The 18,754-nt window shown below is 54.9% G+C and overlaps 1 protein-coding gene across 12 annotated transcripts in view; it reads right to left on the reverse strand.

The window, feature by feature from the left end:
- Positions 1-1,375: 1,375 nt before the first annotated feature.
- RAP1GAP2 (RAP1 GTPase activating protein 2) overlaps positions 1,376-18,754 on the reverse strand; it is a 194,578-nt gene continuing 177,199 nt past the window's right edge. For 11 of the 12 annotated variants that reach the window (XM_045835754.1, XM_045835756.1, XM_045835753.1 and 8 more), the window contains 8 exons: positions 15,601-15,738; positions 13,871-13,989; positions 11,264-11,377; positions 10,930-11,047; positions 10,339-10,465; positions 6,753-6,829; positions 6,335-6,373; positions 1,376-5,483 (listed from right to left, as the gene is read on the reverse strand). In XM_045835754.1, coding sequence (XP_045691710.1) covers positions 6,365-6,373; positions 6,753-6,829; positions 10,339-10,465; positions 10,930-11,047; positions 11,264-11,377; positions 13,871-13,989; positions 15,601-15,738 — 702 coding nt within the window. In that variant the 3' untranslated portion in view covers positions 1,376-5,483; positions 6,335-6,364. The remainder of the gene's footprint in view (positions 5,484-6,334; positions 6,374-6,752; positions 6,830-10,338; positions 10,466-10,929; positions 11,048-11,263; positions 11,378-13,870; positions 13,990-15,600; positions 15,739-18,754) is intronic. The other variant, XR_006785326.1, reaches the window with a different exon arrangement.

Here is an 18,754-nt window from a genome sequence, read left to right on the forward strand (position 1 = left end):
AAATTGCACATTTGAGGGTGCAACTCTCCCGTGAGAAATACAGGTGAATGCAGAAAACTGCATCCAGCTGAATGGAGCTGCGTAGGTGCACAGAAAACCTACACATCCACACCCCAAACCTCCACAGCTTCCACAGCGTACCACATGTGAGGGGCCACACCGTCCACATCTGGGGCGGCTGCCGTCCTCCGGAGTTCGGGAAACCTCTCATTCCACTTCTCAGCAGCTCACCGTGGCAACCCTTCCACACCCGTGCCGCAGTCAAACTTCGGGGATATTTCAAAAAACGCCATATTTATTGTAGCATTTATATATTTCTCAGTCATTCAACATGTGTAAAACTGTTACCATTTTTACTGACTAGTGAATATTTACTTTTATCTGTCACTGTTATATGTTATGTCCCTAGCCCTATTTTTTCCGTTTGTACAGTTTTGCACAGCGCTGAGACTTCTTAGGGGCTAGGATGCCAGGTTACAGCAGAACTGACTAAGCATGTAAAACACTTAAGCTCCAGGGAAGCATTCAATAAGTGTCGGCTGCTCTTACTGTTATCATAACAACAATTATTACTGAAGCTCTGGCACTTGAATAACACTTATTTTCTCCCAAATCTCTTTCCTGATTATAAATTCACTTTTAGCCTCATGCTTTCCTTGTGGGTTATTTCCCCAATTATACATAAAAGAAAATAAAAATCCAAGAAGTTAAGACCACCCAAGACCACCCAACCAAGTCCCAGGAAATAAAGGCCCATTTCTTGCCTTCAAATTTCTTAAAGGAAAAATAAATACACATATTACTTCTAAACTTTGTAAAGTTTGCACATCCAAACATTGGAAAGCAAAGTGTATATATGTAAGTGTGGCCACCCAGGAGTCAAAGAAGATGGGGGCGGGGCAGGGGGGGGCACATTTACTCATGAAGAAACCTTGAAGAAGCAAACTGGGAATCTGGAAAGAAAGCAGGCAAGGAGATCCCAGGCTGAAGACACTCTGTGAACAGCAGGGACCTCAAACTCAGAGCGCCTACAGGGACAAGCAGAGGACAAGAAAGAGTGAGACACTCCAGGTGTCGGCAGTGGGACCAGCGGGCACTATGGCGCGTGCCGATCCCCATGAGTGCCACTCCGAAAGAGTGGACCCAGCATCTGATTTTTAACAGAAGCAGAAAATTCAGGTTTTCTGTGAAGTATCTAGGTTTTCAAAAAAAACTTTTAATGGTGGTCAGTTTTTTTAAACATCAGCAAGTAGTTGGAAAATTTTCAACCACTTTTTAGATACCAAATGAACAGGCCCATGGGCTGCCAGTGCTCAACCTCTGTGAACTAAAAGGTTCAGGAGAGGGGCCCCAAGCAAGGAAGTCCGAACACTGATGGACACAAAATATGTTATTTATTGTCAATTTCTGCAAAGACACATTTAAGCAACAAAATATACATTTGTCAACCTTTTAGAATTTGTTTTATACATTAACAAATACAATGTGCTACCATAGCAATAAATTAAATGTACACTATTTACATTACATAGGCAGTCAGGGTCTACAAACCCCTCCCCACGAAGAGGAAAGGAAGGAAAGTCATTCACCACGTGATCAGCATCTCCAAGCTACAGCTCTAAGGTTCGGTCACACCGAGGGATCTCTGCACACTGCCACGTCAGCATTCCCTGGGCTGGAGTGTGAAGGGGAACTCCATGACAGGGGAGAGTTGGCACACATGCTAAGGAGCGGGAACGGGGGACTGACTCTTCCAAGCAGAAATGTCACAGAATCAAAGACAATGGCATTTAAATTCCAGTCTTCCAGCCACACACCCTCTCCCCAGGGCAGGTCAGGCACAGAACAGAGCCACTGCCCCAGTGGCCTCGCTCTAGGCAGGGCTCCCCTGTCCCTGGCCCTAGTGGGGGTTGTCTCCTTCCCCTCAAAGTGGCACACGGCCCAGCTAAAAGGAGGGAGACATGAGGCGAGCAGGGCAGGGAGCTAGTGGTAAAACAGATCAGAGTTTGTAGAAGAATGCCCCACCTGGCCCCCACCTGGGGACAACCTAAGTGAACTCCACTGCCTCCCATGCCTGGCCTTCGAGAAAGGGGTATCCACAGGCTGGGGGAGGAGCTGAGCTGTCCTGAGTACAGCTGCACAGCTGATCTGATCGCTGCCTGCCACCCGCAGCCCTAAGCTCTGCTGGAACCCTGCCTACTCCCCCATGACAGGCCCGCCTCTGCTGACTCCCAGTGGAAGGACGAAGGTAGTGTTTGAGATGGCACCTTGAACAGTCAGGGTAAGAAACTGAAACAGGCTCTCGTCCCACCTAGCCGCTTGAGTCTATATTTTTACTACCACCTTTGTTTAAGGACCAGGGAGAATCAAAGACTTCTCATTTACACTTTTCTTAACTGAAAAGGGGGAAACTGAGGGCTGGATAACTGCATCTATGCCCTGGCCTCCACCCCCTTACACACCAGAGTTGAAGAGTCAATGTCACCCAGGAACAAGCCACTGAAAAGCCCAGTATCCCTCCCGATGAAAGGAACAGAGTCAGAGGCCCCACCAGCACCCCTGACTGCAGACACCTCCCAGCCAGGGCCCCAGGAAATGCAGCCCTTGTTGAACCAACCGTGTAGGTGGTGCCAAAGAATGGGCCCTGGGCTGTGTGTTCTAATCCCAGCTTTGCCACTAGCTGCTTATGCAACCTCAAGCAAGTTCTTTTTCCCTGCTCCGGAGCTGAGGTTCTTATCTGGAAGGTGACGTGGTTGGATCAGATGCTACAAGGAGCCCAGAAGGCATGGACATCAAGATGATATTGTCAAGGCTAAACCACGGAATATTTTTTAAGAAACGCCATCTTCCATTCATGACAGAAACCTATCCGGGCTCTTCCTGCATCTGCGTTTCAGCATCATCTAAGCAGAGGCGTGGGGGTGCCCCACAGAGCCTGACAAGCATGGCTTCGTCCGTGACTCAGGCAGTTCCTGGAGCCAGGGACGGGTCCGGGGATCACACTCGGGATGCCTCAAATGCCAGCACGAGCACCGTTGGGATGAGCCTGGCCACGAGGACCAAGGAGCTTTCAGCAAATCTCTGAGCCCCAAGACTGAACACAGCAATGAAAGGAAAGACAGTTGGGGCCAGAGCAGAAGCAAGGGGGTTGTGGGGAAGGCAGCGTCCAGGTCCAGAGCAGGGAGCAGAGCCTGCTGGGTCCTGGTTCTCCTCTTCCCCCTCAGCCCTGGGACCTCAGGGAGGCTGGGTATGTACATTCTGGAAGCCATAGGATGGACTTTTTTAGGGATGGTCATGCAGGACATGAGGGGAGGAACAGTTTAGATCCTTCCCAGAGCATCCCCATTAGCAAACAGAGGGTAAATGCCCCCTCTCAGGTCAGTGAAGCTCAGGGCAGACCTGCACCTCTCAGCTTCCCTGGTCACACCCAGCCATGCCGGCCACTGGCGGAGGCAGGAGGGAAGCCCTCCCAGCAGGTGGGAGCTGCAGTGGGGGCAGCAGAGCACAGGGGGAAGCGGGGTATGAGGTTCCCAAGTAGGACAGAGTGGGGGCCACCTGGAAACCCCAGAAGACCCCCAGACCATGACACAACACAGCACAACCACGGAGCAGCTATAAGTACCGGCTATCCAAAGAAGCAAGCCAGAACCCTGGAACTGTTTTTAAAGAAATGCAGTTTGACCTTCCAAGTTCCTTCAGAAACTCAGCCAGCAGAACGCTGCCAGCATCCTCAGGCCTCGCTCCAGCAGTGGGTGCTGCCACGGTGATTTGTCATAAAATCTAAACAGGCATTTGTTGACCTTCTAACTAGAATAAGTTCTACTGGACTAGTACTTTAAGTAAACACATTCCCTGAATAATGTGGGGGAGAGGTCCACCAGCCCGCAGACCAGATCCCACCACATCCATGGGAGCAGGGGAGCAGAGGATCGAGGTTTTGCTCTAACTGAAAAAGCAATGGGGAAATGGCCACATCAGTCAAAAACAAGGGTAACATTTGTATGCCTTGACTTTGGGGATAAGCCCAGATCCAATGCAAATAAAGCATTTGGTTGGAAACCCTCATCACCTGCTCATTCAAGCAGGAGCCCAGCCAGCGTGCAGCCCCGTGTCCCGGACGCCCCATGCACACTTGAAATTGCAGCACCTCCAAGAGTCTGCTCTTCAGACTCTGTTTTTACCTGGAGGACACCAGGCCTTAAACCCCGCCAGGGCAGGTCTGCAGAAACCACCTGCAGACTCAGGTGGGTAGTGAGAAGCAGGGAGCGGCTGTCCCATCCCAGGGGAGGTGGCTCTCTCTAGCTGAGGGGGCAGATGGCAGGTGGTGTCCGAACTGCACCCAGCCGGGGCCCAGGATGCAGGAATGCCTCCAGTGTGACAGCTGCCCACAGGCCCACAGTTGGGAAAGGGAATAGGGCTGGGGATCCCACCCTGACAAAGCCAAAGGGCACAGTCGCTGGAAAGAGCCCCCCAGGCAGCACTGAGCTGCCCACATGAAATGCAGAAGGAGGTCGCTCCTTCCTGTCACCTAAGTTCTACACCCACAGTCGGCCTGACCACACCTACCGAGTCATCCCCACCTCACCTCTCCCGCTCCACAAAAGAGCTGGGTTGGGGTAACTCTCCATGAACCTCCAGGGACAGCCACCACCTGGGTCACCGCCTCACCCTCGCACCCAAGGTCCTCCTCTGCCAAGGCCCAGGCGCTCACTGGCTCTCTCCCTGGATTCCTTCTCTGTCCTGGCTGCTCTCCCCTTCATGGGAAAAACACACACTCAAAGGGGAGCCACCGACACAGGGCTTCTCCCCCAGCAGCCACCGACTAGAGCTGGCATGAAATCAGCCAAAAGGAAGGGTGTGGCGCCCGCTCCCACACACACCGGGCTGTGCGCCGGCAGCAGGGACAGAGGCAGCCCTGGGCCTGTGGCAGCAGAAGGAGGAGAAGTTCCTGGCAGAGAAGCAAGCAGATACTGGGAGCTCCAGAAGTGTGAGAGCAACAGAGCCAATGTCTATCAGGACATCTCTGAGGAGCTACAAATGGGCCCCTAGAAAAGTGCTCCCTCCACCAGCAAGAACGCACTCACTATACCTACCAGGCCCAAGACACAGCCCTCAGTGGGCCTGCACTCCCCACATCCCATGCTCTCTGCCTCTCCGGTCTCCAAGTCCCCAGTACCCAGGTTCCCCCTTGCCCAACACTTGCCTCTGCAGGCAAAAACAAGATAACAAATGCCCCAGACACACAGCACAGGGGATGGTGAGGAGCAGGGGAGACTGGAGGAATGAGGCTTTGTCCACAGAAGGGGAGGTGCTGGCAGGGTGTCCTGGAGAAGGGGCGGGCCACTGTGGACAGGTCAGGACATCAGGACAGGTCTGGTGGGCAGGTGGCCGGTGGAGCAACAGGCCTGTGATGGTCATAGTAGTGAATGGCACCCCCGCACTGCTAGGACAGGAGCCTTCTCCGAGACAGAACTGAGGCTTCCCTGGAGGAGACGAGAAGGAGGGAGATGATAAACACAGGGTGAGGGAAGGAGGGGAGAACTCGCATGCCCATGGCCACAGCCCACTGGACACGCCAGGACAGGAGGGTGCCAGCCTGTGGTGGCCAAGACTCTGAGCATAACATGACTCTGGTGAACCAGGCATGTCGCTCCTTCCCATCACCTAAGTTCTACTTAGGAGTAGAACTTAGCATCCCCTTTTCCTGTTCTGTTTTTTCTCACAGATCAGATTCAATACACAATGGGCCCAGCTCTGTCCCTCCCTGTGGCTCCGGGACTCACACACCTGCAGCCCCACCACAGGGTGGGGATTCAGAAGGGTCTCTACTAACTTCACTAGTACAAGTTGAGGCCTTGAGGCGAGCTGGACCCAGGCCCTGATCTGCTGAAAACGACACGCTCCCAGCGCTGTGGCTGGGAGCAGAGGTCCTCCCTCAGGTCGCCTACACGTTTACAGCGCTGAGGCCTCTCTGGACACTTAGGCAGGGCCTCATCCCAGCTGTGGTCAAAGACCAGGAGGGAAAAGCTGCTGAGAGCAGAAGGGCAAGTGGGCAAACTGAGGACTCTCCCCTCCAGGAGAGGAAAGCAGGCTCTGGGCTACTGCCCCTCAACCGGGCTCCTGTGGGGCAGGGAGACCACCTCAGTGGGTCTGGCCCATATTACCAAACAGCCCTTCCCAACCACACCTGAGGCCACCTGCCTTCTTCCCCACCCTGGGCGGCGCCAAAGAGGCTTGGGAAGAGGTGCTGGACGCTCCCCAGCTGTCAGGGTCCCTCAGGCCATTCTCAGGTTACCAGGCCACGTGGCCACAGCAAGACAAACACTTGACCTACCTTTGATACGCAAAGGACTCCTCTTTCTCATTAGTGACCCTGTTTCAAGAGAAATCCATCCAAGAGTTTTATAAAACTAGATGACATCATCCCTACCAACTGCAACCTCAGTGCACTCAGGCCCCAACCCCCAGTGAGCTCAGGGAGGGACCGGAGGCCCCAGGAGCCGACAGTCCACAACTCACACCTGTGTGTGTCCAAGGGCACAGCTCTGACACAGAACGTGTGGCAGAGGGGGCCGGTGACCCCCAAGCTGATGCTTGCACTGCACTGCATGATGGCATCACCCCCAGATAGAACCAAAGCTTTCCTCCCCCCCACGGTGATGTGCCCCCAGGAAGGAAGGCTGCCTCTTGGAGGAGGTTGGCAGATGGGCTGTGGGAGGCCCCCCGCCACTCCCACGCCCCTCCATCCTTACCGCACTGGAGCTCCCGTGGCTGAGCTTGTCAAAGCGGAATTTTAGGTTTGACCTCGGGGAATTTCTGTTTTTGGCATCTAGGACAAAGAAGAATGCCCATGGGGCCAATGGGGGAACACTTGGGACAACTATAATAGCATAAACAATAAAATACTTTTAAATAAAAATAAAATAAAAATCTTGGTGCACTTAGAACAATTTTATACACTGCATTATTGAACATGTTATTGTTATGAAATTATATCAATTAAAGTGGTTCTTCCTCTTTCAAAAAAAAAAAAAGAATGCCCATGGAGAGGCGGCGGGGCTGCAGCAGGTCACAGGCCGTGGGGAGGGAACCGGGCAGGGGAGGGGCCTCCTCCCTCCACCAGGCGCTCTAGCTGACTTGCACCAGGTCACAGGGGCCAACTTTTAAATTGTTTAGAAATTTTTTTGACCTGGTTGTTACACACAGTCATTTTTTAATTACATAAGCTTATAATTAAATGATATTCATCAAAGGTAATAAATACTCAAAAGTCATCACTTCCTTGTTATTTCACTACAGTTCACTATTACCTATTCTTTAAGGTTATTTATGTCTATTGCTATTGGGTAGTTCCTTCCAACCCCACGTCACACCGGCTGCTTAAGATCAGCGAAAGCTGCTCATCAGCTTGATTTACTTTGCTGTAGGATACTAATAGCCTTCAGAAACCAACGCAGAAAATATTAGTAATAGAGATTAAATTTAAAATGTGCTGTGTCTTAGGCATTGTGACTAGCACAAAAAACCTAGCAAATATTCTTCCAGCATTTGAAAACTATTGTCTAATTCTGCAAAGAAGTTGCTCACATCACTGACAAAAACCACACCCATCGCCATTCACGTCAGAATTATGCTTGTTCATCACTCGCATCCTTGAGGTGGCTATGGATATAAAGTTAGGCAAATGATTAATAAAAGTGTTTTTGTGAGCATCATTTGGCCATATGGGATTTATAGTGAAGAACAGTGTATAGTTTGTCACTATTTATAAATTGTGTGCTTTGGACCCTGCACATCAATAAAATCTACAATTAGCATACACAGATGTTTCCGGGGGGAGGGTGGACAGGGGCCAGACAGCCAGATGTGAAACATTTGCCAGCACACCACTGGCGGGCCGGGTGCGGGTGCACACCTGGCCCAGGCGGAGAACCTGCAGCTCAGCACACCGCACTTGGAGGCCACTGATTTACTCCTGGTGCTTCAATCAAGGGGTCCTCCCAGTGCCATGAGCACCTCTCGGTGTGACCAGCCAACCCCCTCTCAGGGCCCCGGGAGCCCAGGTATGACATGCCCAATGGTCAGGGCATCTGAGATTAGGCAAGAATGTCAGGCCCTTCCAGGCCACCTCCTTCCCCTCATCCCTGTCTCTCCTCAGATGCAGCCGAAGTGTCTAAAATAGGTTTCCAGATCTCTGCAGGGCCAGAGTGAGCCCGCGGGTACCTGGCACAAATTCCTCAGAGCCAGGGGTGAAAGGCGACCCCTCAGGGTTACATACCCCATGGGGAGAGGGCTGTGAGGTGCAGTAAACACCAGGCAGGAATCACTCGGCCTGTTCCACATCCCTTCTGCCCTGGGTGGCCTTCAGTAAGTGGCAGATACTCTCTAAACTTCCTTTACACAAAACCTTGGTTATTTTTATATTTATTTAATACCAACTAGGCCCTGGCTGGTGTAGCTCAGTGGTTTGAGAGCCAGCCTGCGAAATGAAAGGTCACAGGTTCAACTCCCAGTCAGGGCACATGCCTGAACTGCAGGCCAGGCCCCCAGTTGGGGCGTGTGAGAATGTGATGCTTCTCTTTCTCCTTCTTCCTTCCTCTCTCTAAAAATAAATAAATAAAATCTTTTTTAAAAATGCCAAGAAGAAGCTAAGCTTGGTTACGTATTCTTTCCCTCATTCCTTCAATAGTTAAGGCTTATGTTCTTAAACCAGAGAATCTGCGTGACTGCCCCACTTTACAGGTGAGGACACTGAGGCTCAGAGAGGTGGGCCATCAGTCATGCAGCCAGGATGGCAGCCCAGCTCCGCAGATGCCCGGCCGGAGGGAGCATCCGCACCGACCCCTTCTGCATCTCCATCATTTAGACCAGAGTGTCCTCACCTCGGCCTGTTGACCGTTTGGGCCAGATAGCTCTTCGCTGTGGTGTCTACCCCGTACACTGTAGGATGCTGAGCAGCGTCCCTGCCCTCTGCCTATGAGGGGCCAGCAGCAGCCCCTCCTGCCACCATGAACATCGAAAAGACGTTTTGTCCAGACACTGCCAGATGCGCCCTGGGGAGCAAGGCCCCTCCCTGCTGAGACCTGATTACACCGTTGCTCTGTCCCTGTTATTTCCCAAGCACATAGGTTAACAGTTGTAAGTTTCTTACAGGCGTGAGCTCGTTCAATCTTCACACAACCATGAGGTAGAAACTATTTCCCCTCCCTCCATTTTTTTGCTTGGGGAAACTGAGGTGCAGAAAGGCTCAGCCACTTGACCAATGTCACATTGCTAGTAGCGGCAGACCCAGGATCGGGACCCAGGCTCCAGAGCCCTGTGCTTGCCCCCACACTGCGCTGCCCTCCCTGAGGGCAGGCCCAAGGCTCTGATTTCGGAGCACCCACAGCACCCAGTGGTGCCTACCGTGCACACCCACCGGGACACCCCCCAGGTGCCAAGCCTCCACCCTCTCCCCAGAGCTGGCTCCTCCTACTCTGCCCAACTGCAGGGATCAGAGAACCCCAAAAGGCCCAGACTCCTTGCTCTCCCTGAAACCCCACTACTAAGCCTTTACCTCCTTGGCATCTCTTGAATCCACGTGCTCCTGCCATTGCTCCAGCACCCTGCAGATCCATGGGCCATCCCCTCACCGCTCACCATAACCCTTGAGGATCTCCCTCCCTGCACCTGCGTCCACCAACCCTGTCTACTGAGCCAGCTGCAGCCACCAAAGTGGTCCTTCTCTACTCCACATGGTATTTCTCTAAAGAACCTTCAAAGACTTAAGCCTTCCCAATGGCCTCCACTGCCTGCAGGATAAGGTCCAGATCCTCAGCAGGGGCTCCATGGCAGCCCCAGCCTTGTCTCCTAACCACGATCTCCTGTCATCTGTCCCCTGTCACCTTGGTGAACTCCAGCTGCACTGACCCATGTGTGATTCCAGATCACAGACTCTCAGTCTCACCAGGACTTTCCACGTGCTGTCCCCTCCACCTGCAACACTCTCCCTACCCAACACCTGTGCATTCTGAAGACCACCACTGTCACAGAGGGGCCCTGAGTCGGTGATGAGGTGGAGTGAGAGGTCAGTGGAAAGAATCTCAGCTTTGGACTCCCACAATCCCAGCTCCTCCAGCAAATTGCTGAGTTCTCTGAGCTGCAGCCTCCCCGTGAATGAGGACAGCACACGGGCTCTCAAGGCTGAGGAACAGGTGCAGGGAGCTGGCAGAGCTCTGGGCCGCACCCTGGGGATTGGAGCAGAAATGGTTCAATATGCCTGGGGCTCATGCCCCACAAACAGGGGTCAAGCACAGTCCCCGCCCTGGCCACGTGGTGCCACCATCAGATGCCACCGACCTGTAGGACTCCGGCTCATGATGATGGGAGTAGTGGCCGTCCCCAGGCTGGGACTCTCGCTGCTGGGGGATGGGCTGTAGACAAACACCTCCTGCTTGAAGGGCGAGGTGGTGGACGGCTGGCTGCTCTGGGGAGAGAGGCCGGGTGAGTGAGGCCGGTGACCCAGGGCTGCCCCTGCCCCTGCCCCCTGCCCCCTGCCCCCTAATCCCTGCTGGGACATGCTCTTCCCTGATGCTGCCTCGAACCCCAGGTCCCCTCTGCCCCCCGGGAATTGCCCCGACCCACACCCATGGAGCACTGACCCCTCTCCTCTCCAGCCAGGAATCCCATGGCAGAGACACCCCTCAGCCTGGCCTCTGACCCTCTGCTGCTGCTCCTGTGTCTCTCCAGGGAGATGCCCTGAAACACTGCTCCCAGAGGGTGGAGAGGCCACTTGGCCAGGGCTTGTTTCTGCACTTCCCCTTTGTCCCCAGAGAACGGAGGGGCTCTGCCCACAGGAGCTATTTTGGCGCACAGGGCAGGTGTGGGGGGGCAGGCAGGGGCGGGCAGAGGACCCTCCCCACCCCCAGGGCTGGACAGGGCCCCACCTACCCCGCTGTCACACTCCTCCAAGGCCTCGCCCTCCCCCGCCGTGCTGCTGAAGCTGCTGGTGCTGGAGGAGGAGCGGGAGATGTTGGCCCGGCCGTTCTCCTTCAACTTTATGAAGGGCCTGCGGGGGACAGGAAGGAGACCCTGGTCACAGGCCAGGACTGGGGCAAGGCAGGCCTCCCGCAGACTGAGCTTGCCCACCAGTGGCCCCCCCCCAGCCCTGCCTGCCGGCTTTCATGTTCTAAGGAGTTCCCACAGCGTGAGGCCTGGAGCAGAGACACACCGCAGGGCTCCAAGGGGCTAAAACCAGCAGCCCTCCCCCAACCCCCACTCTTACTTCTCCTTATTGGGGCAGATTTCTGGAGAGCTGGGATTAGATGAGGTCTCAGACTTTATCTCCTGAGAAGAGTGCCCGCCATCCAGAGCCTTGGGGTTGTTGGATGCACTGTCACTGAGGAAATGAGGATGAAGAGGAGTGAGGTCAGGGGTTCGGTCCCCAACCCCCACCTCACCCCCAGGCCCGAGACAGAGCCCCCTCTCAGTACCATGGGGGTACCTGTAGGGGTCATAGCACTCCCTGACAAAGCATGGCCACCAAGACCTCCATTCCCACCCACGCCCCCCTCAGAGACTGAGGAGGGGCGGACAACAGGGGTTTTCTGCTTTGCAAGGGGCTACAGCAGGCTGCTGGGGGAGAATCACGAACTACCAGGCAGAGTCCTGGCCTGAGGCCACCAAGCCCACCCCCAACCCAGGCAGGGCACCCAGCTGGCAGAGCTCTAGGTCAAGAGCGGGCCACAGAGGGAATGGAGTGGGGTCTGGGACATCCACCACCACAGCCAGGAACCAACCCAGTGCACTTTAGCCCCTTGGGGTGTGGGCAGGGCCCCGGTTGCATGACTTCCGGGCACGCCCTTCACACAGACTACAGAACAAGCTCCCTGGATGCCGGGGCTGAGGCTGCCCTGGGGCTGGGAAGGGCATCCAGGTAAATGGGCTACTCACAGCCCGGCACCCAAGGGTTTCTTCCTCCTCCAGTTTAAGGGCGACCGTGTACCACTGCCCACTACTTGCTATGTGCCCTCTGTTGGGGACAAGACGGCCCTGTCCTTAAAGTACTTTTACTCTTATAACAGATTCATGGCAATATAACCCACATACAATTCACTCATTTACAGCGTACCCTTCAATGCCTTTTTAGCATATTCACAACCAGACTGCCATCTAATTTTAGAACATTTCTATCCTCCCAAAAGAAACTCTAGACAGACTCACAATCCTCCCCAGCCCCTGGCAACCACTAGTCTGCTTTCTATTTCTATGGATTTGCCTCTTCTGGGCATTCCATACAAATGGAATCACATGACATGGTGTGGTCGTTTTCTCGGTGGCTTCTCTCACTGAGCATGGTGCTCAGAGGTTCGCTGCACTGCAGTGTGTATCAGTCAGTACTTCGTTCCTTTCTATTATAAGATAATATCCCATTTTGGGATACACTTCATTTATTTATCCATTCACTGAGTGATGGGCATTGGGCTCGCTCCCACTTTTGGCTATGACGAACAATGCTGCTATAGACACCCGTGTGCTTGTGCTGGTGCAGACATGCGAGTTCTTCCCCTTGGGTAGACACCGAGCGCCAGAATCACTGGGTCGTATGGTAGCTGCATAAGGAGGACCACAGGATCTGAGGAGCCACCAGACTGGTTTCCAAAGCAGCCGCGCTAGTTTACAACCCCACCAGCAATGCACGAGGGCGCCAATTCCCCTAAATCCTTGCCCACACTTACGATTTGTCTTTTTGATTATAACCGTCCCAGAGGCGTGAAGTGCCTCAATGTACTTCTAATGAGGCCACTAATGAACTGCTCATTGTCAACCCACACCAGGGCTTGGGCCACCAGGCTAGACTTCTCTGCACAACTGATACTGCTGACCCTCCCTCCTGGAGTGGCTCCTCCCTAGTTTCTGACACGCGCCACCCCCCCCAGGGTCTCCTCCTTCTCTCCCACCTTCCTTTCCCACCAGTCTTTTTCACTGGCTCTCTCTCTCCTTCCTCCACTTGCCCTTAAGTGCTGGTGTGCCCAGGCCTTCTCCACATACCCTTGGGTGATCGTATTCATTGATCCGTCTCAACCACCACCTCCACACCAGTGACTCCCACCTCTCCTTCTCCAGTCACGGCCTCTCTCCCAAGCTTGAGACAGTGATTCTGACCACTCAGAGTTCTGGATTTCTCCACGGAGTGGGCCACAAGGACTCACTCACATGAATAGGTTCCAAACAGAGCCCTCCATCCCCCTCCACAAACCTGCCCCTCATCCTGCAAGACCAAGCTCGGGGCTGGTGCCTCCTCCAGGGCTGCAGGCAGACAACTTGGGCACTGGGAGCCAACTACATGCCTCCCTTCCCTCATGAGGCTACAAGCCTCTGGAGCTCCAATCCAAGCAGGGAGCCCACCCCAGGGGACAGGCACTCACCAAGTGCTACTGGCTGAAGCAAACAGCAAACGGGCTCACCGATTAAAGGGTCAGAAAGGCCATTAGCAAGAAAGGAATAAGTATGATATGAGAGTTGCTAGAACAAAGAAGAAAAAGGAAGAAGGAAGAAAGAAGAAGAAGAACATTCTAGAAACCCAAAGGAAGGTTCAATTAACTCTGCCTGGAAGAATATGGGAAGGCTTCTGTAGAAAGGACATTTGAGTAAGCTTTGAAAAGGCAAGCAAAGACTCACTTAAGTGACATTTCTAGCCTGTGTGAAATGCGACGAGAACAACCGTGACTGTCGGGTGCAGAGACTGCGGGGCGGCCTCCGTGGGTGAGCTGGGTGAGGGACAGCGGGCGTGCAGGGCCTGGCGCGGGGGCCGGGGGTGGAAGGACGCCGTCCCCCGAAGCTGCGCCAAGCCCTCCAGAGGGACCTGACCAAACCCACGCTGGGCAGTTACCATCGCGTCCGGCTGTCCCCTTGGCCTTCGGAGCCTGTGTGCAGACGGGGGAAGAGCCCTGACCGTCGCTTGATGGGGCTCCTCGACTGGTTCTTGGCGGTCGCCGCCGCCACTGGAGGCTGCCAATGAAACCACCAAAATGAGTGCTCACTCCCCAAACCTAGACCTCCTGCCCTGTGTCCCCCTTTCTGGTCTACAAATGGCCCCTGCACCCTGCCCACCGATGGTCCGGAGGAGAGACCCCAGGAAACAGTGAGACAGGAAGGCTGGGACCGGGAAACAGCAGCTGAAACCCAAGGCTCACGCCACTTGCAGCCCATTTTCCTGTGTTCTTAACCCGACCCTGATGGCCCCAGGTAACAATCCACCAACAACCGGAATTCTTAGAGTAACTTGGGGTCAGAGCCACCCTAAGAGAACCCCACATATTGAGAAGGACAGGATGATTCACGGGGGTCACAGACTGGGAAAAGCTGAGAGAGCCTGGGGAGTTACCTAGCTCTACCAATGAGGAAGCTGTGGAGTCAAAGGGCAGGGAATTTGGTCAAGGTCATAGAGTAAATCACTAGCAGGACAAGCATAAGGACCCAGGGCCCCTGACTCTCTAACCACTGCTTGCAAATAAATGGGTTTGAGCTGGGTGTCACAATAACAAGACAGCACACGAGTGGCAGGGCCAGGTCCACCCGCACTCACAGCAGAGGGTGGCTCTGCTTCTGCCACGTGCAGGGGCCAATGGGGGGGGACTGAGATGGGGGAGGGGGGAGCCTGCAGCCCACCTTTAGGCCCTGCCAGGCCTCCAACCCAGGCCCCAGCTTTTGCCATTTGCATGCTGTGCAACCTTGGATGAGGGGGAAAAGTTTCCGGGCCTCAGTGTCATCCACAGACTGAAGAACATTGCCCTGCCCACTCACCTCACAGACCTTCTGAAAAGAACAAGGTCTTAGCTATGAAAATACTATTTAGTACATGAAATGAATTACACAAGGCCATTTATAATAGGAATTGTTGGTACTGTGGTGGGTATGTTCTGCTATTACAGAAAAGAAAAAGAAAGGCCGAACACGCACCAATCCAAACCCTAACGTGCACCACTCCTGGTGCAAGCTGACCAGGCCCAAACCCCCGGGCCGGCCAGGCTCTCTTCTCTTGGAACTGTACACACAGAGACTTAGAGCAAAGACTTGGGATCTGGGTGACCTACAACCAAACCCCAGGTCTTCAGCTTAGCTGGGCGATCTCTAGCAAGTTACCTAACCCCTCTGGGCCTCCTCTTGCTCAAACGTGAACTAGGGAGCACAGCCGTTCCTACCTCACGCAGCTGGGACAGGGTCCACAAATTACTCAGCTCAGTGCCCGGTGCACAGCAAGCAGGGGCAGCCACTCCTACCCTTGATAATAACAGAACACTGACGCGCCTCTCTCAGGACAGTCACAGTCCCAAGCCCCAGGCGGAAAAATGCGTCCCAGGACCACTTTGCCGGGCTGCCCGGGACGGGGAGGCCCAGGTGTCAGGAACCCAGGAAACAGGACCACAGGAGGGCTCTGGTCCAGGTCAGGCCAGGTGCCGCCAGGAGGAGGCTCTGATTTTACAGGGGACCGCCCCCCAGCCTGCCTTGGTTTCCCTCCATCATCACACTTCCTCTGCTCTAGTCACCTAGCCCACACCTGGGCCAACACACCCCTCCCTGACCACAACCTGGGGGACCCCGGCGCATGCAGGCACTCACCGAGAAGGTGGTCTTGGTGACCTCCGTGCTGTTGTGGGAGATGCCCCCGCTAAGGCTGCCAGGGAGACCTCCACCATGCGGCTTCTTCTGGCTGCTCACCATGGTCTCCATGGAGTGGCTGCGCACGCGGATGGCCCTCTGTGGGGATGGCAGAGGACGGGGACCTGAGAGCGGGAGCTGGACCCGTCCAAATGCCCTGCCCTCTCAGAGGGCTCTGCAGACACGGCCCTTGGCACACGTGTGCACCACACCCACGCACACGCCCTTTCTCCCTGGGGGTGGTGGCCCTCTAATCCCTGGAGTCTACAGAGGATTTTTGCCTGCTCTGGGCGTGGGTGGCTCTCTGCAGGTGGAGGTGAAGGAGGATACTAGCCAGGAGAGTCTGAGCGATCAGTGCCCCAGGTCCCCTGCAAGGTGGACAAAGGTTATTACAGCGAGGAAAGTGGCTCGAACAGCTCACCAATCGGCATGACCCTGGTCTAGCTCTCTAAGCTGCAGCTCCCTTGCTATAAATTGGAAATGATGAGGTCCAAGCAGCATTATTCAGCCACATCCTTCACCCCAACTTGACTCTTGTTTCCAGAAAACCAGGCACCCTGCATTTGAACACTGGGTATCCCTTCTGCTGTCACCCCAAAGTGCACCTTGCACAACTCAGTGAACTGTGGCCCAAGCTCCTCCTGATCCGTGCCCTGAGCCACCGCCCACACTCGCAGGGGCTAAGGACACTGTCAACATGAACCTGCCACCTGGTTCAGCTGCTGACACAGGATGTGCATGCTCAGACACGAGGCTGGAGCCCTCAGAGGGCCCAGAGCGGCTCAGGGCACGCAGAGCCCTGTGCCCACTCAGGGCCACCAAAGAGCATAGGGCACAAAGTGCAGTGTCCCAGAAAGGACAACCGGGACAGTCAGGGGCTTGTCCCTGTGCATGCGAAGATAAGAGGGACAGTTACAATGAAGACTGCTAAGCCCACAGCAGGGACAGACCTGGGGGGTGGCGGCAGCTCTCACACTGCCCTGTGGGGCATCGCTCTGGAACCTGTCCCAAGGAGAGCGGTTAGAGTGAGGTGGGCACATCTCAGCGGGGGCCGAGGGAGGATTTTCCGACGCCGGAAGCCCTAGAGGATTCCACTACCACAAGGACGATGCTCCTGGCTCGGAAGGCCTTCGAAGATGACACGAGAGTTCCAGGAAAGAAGTTTCTCTCCAAGAACCCCCAAACCCCACATCACTTCCCTTTGGTCACTCAGTCAGTCACTCAACAATACGGGCAGGCAGCCAGGCATACAAAGTTCTTAGCTGAGAGCCCTGCACACCCTAAGTACCCAATAAATGTGGCTACTCTTACTGTTAATAACAAGCATTTGTCATGTGCTTCCCGTGTGCCCAGCGCAGTGCCACCCGCTGGGAGAACTGCAGGAGGGGAGCCAGAGGGGTGTGAGACACAGCCCTACCTCCCAGGAGTGTGCACATCAGTGGGGGAAATGGGACATTCCTAAAAGTAGGCAGCACTAAAGGACCCGGGCCCATGGGGTGCTCCCGCTGTGTTAACTCGCTGTCCAGGGCCCCTGGGCCTCAGAGCCACATGCAAGGACTCTCGAATGCAAATATTACTGGTTGCTCACATACAAGTGCCATCCCATCCTGTTCCTTGCTGGCTGCCAGAGCCTCCATCTGGTCCAACAGCCCCTCCTCCTCCACAGGACAAAGGAGTCAACCATGATCCTCTATGGGAGGCATGTAATCCACACCCTTGCCAGTGGAACATGAGGGGACAGCAGCTGGGGGCTTTGAGGAAAGAGTTCCTCAATGTTTCCCTAAAGAGATGCGACATGTCTGTACCTAGAGCTGCAGCCACCCCCTTGGGCTATGAGGGATGAGGGCTGAGGGTGAAGCTGACAGGTGGGGACGGCAGAGGGGAACAGGGAAGGACCTGCCTGCCCACCCGTGGCCAGGCTGGGCCGCAAGTCGCCTGAGGCCTTCCGGTCAGGCGAGCTGACAGATGTCGCTTCCTGCGTGAGCCAGTTGAGGCAGGGTGTTCTCAGAACCGCAGCTTCAGAAAACGGATGCAGAGGGACAAACGTGTGGGCACTGCTCCCATCCTCACTTGGCTCACACCCACGCGTGAACACACACGCGTCTCTGCCTGCATGCTCCGCGTGCCAGGCTACAGATTGTCCCGTGGGGGTAGCGGCCCTTCCCTCCCTTGAAGCATCGAGGGAAGAGCCTGGCCTATGGAAAGATAGGCCCAAGAAATCAGCAAGAATGCTGCCCCCAGCCCAAACAGCAGACCCCGAATTCTCCAAGTTCAGGAATGACCAAGCACCACAGACTGCTGCCTTTCTGCCCCGAGGAGGGGAGCTGGCTCGGGGAGGGGGGCCGTTTGTAAATCTGACTCTGCTGGAAGGGAGCTCCCCGTGAATGAAGCACGGAGCCCACGGGCCCTGTCACTCCTCTGGCCTGGCCTGTCTGAGCCACAGACGCCCCCTCCGGGACCTCAACTCTCTCTCTAGGCCACAGAAGAGAGTGCCCCAGCAACAGTCTCCCACAACACGGTTGGAACAGCCAGCATGTTGTGTTCATGCCACCACCCAAACCCACCAAGTCCCGGGCCCTCTGCAAAGCCCAGGGCAGGAAAGGTGCGGCACCACCCTGAGGTGTCCATGGGTAAACGCCCAGCTTCCTTAAATGAGTCAAGTGCTCCATTGAGCGCAATACATTCCCTGGGGCCCTCCTGTGTGTCACCACCATCTTCATCAACTGTGACACGGCCATGAATCATTTATGTTCAGATGTGTTCTCGCTGTCTTTTCCCAGGAAAAACTAAACATGTGGAATGAGCACTGTGTGCTGGCATCTGGTCTTCTGAGCTACACAGGCATGATCCCACTGAGACCCCACGACTCTGAGATGCTCAGAGGACCGACGCTGGGAGGCAAGGTCCTGAAAGGTGAGTGACGCCTGAGGTCACACCAAAGCTAAGAGATGGAACCAGGACCCAAACCCAGCACCCTGGGTTCTTGATGAAAGGGTCCCAGCAACCCAAAACTGAGTCCAGATCAAACATACACTTCCACTGGCTGAAGGACTGAGGGCGACTAGAACCCAAGGGGTGTCAGCCTCCCTTCGAAAGAGCCCGAACTGGAGTCCAG

Source organism: Phyllostomus hastatus, unplaced genomic scaffold, assembly GCF_019186645.2.
Source record: "Phyllostomus hastatus isolate PE091 unplaced genomic scaffold, TTU_PhHast_1.1 phas_contig_210, whole genome shotgun sequence".
NCBI lineage: Eukaryota > Metazoa > Chordata > Mammalia > Chiroptera > Phyllostomidae > Phyllostomus > Phyllostomus hastatus.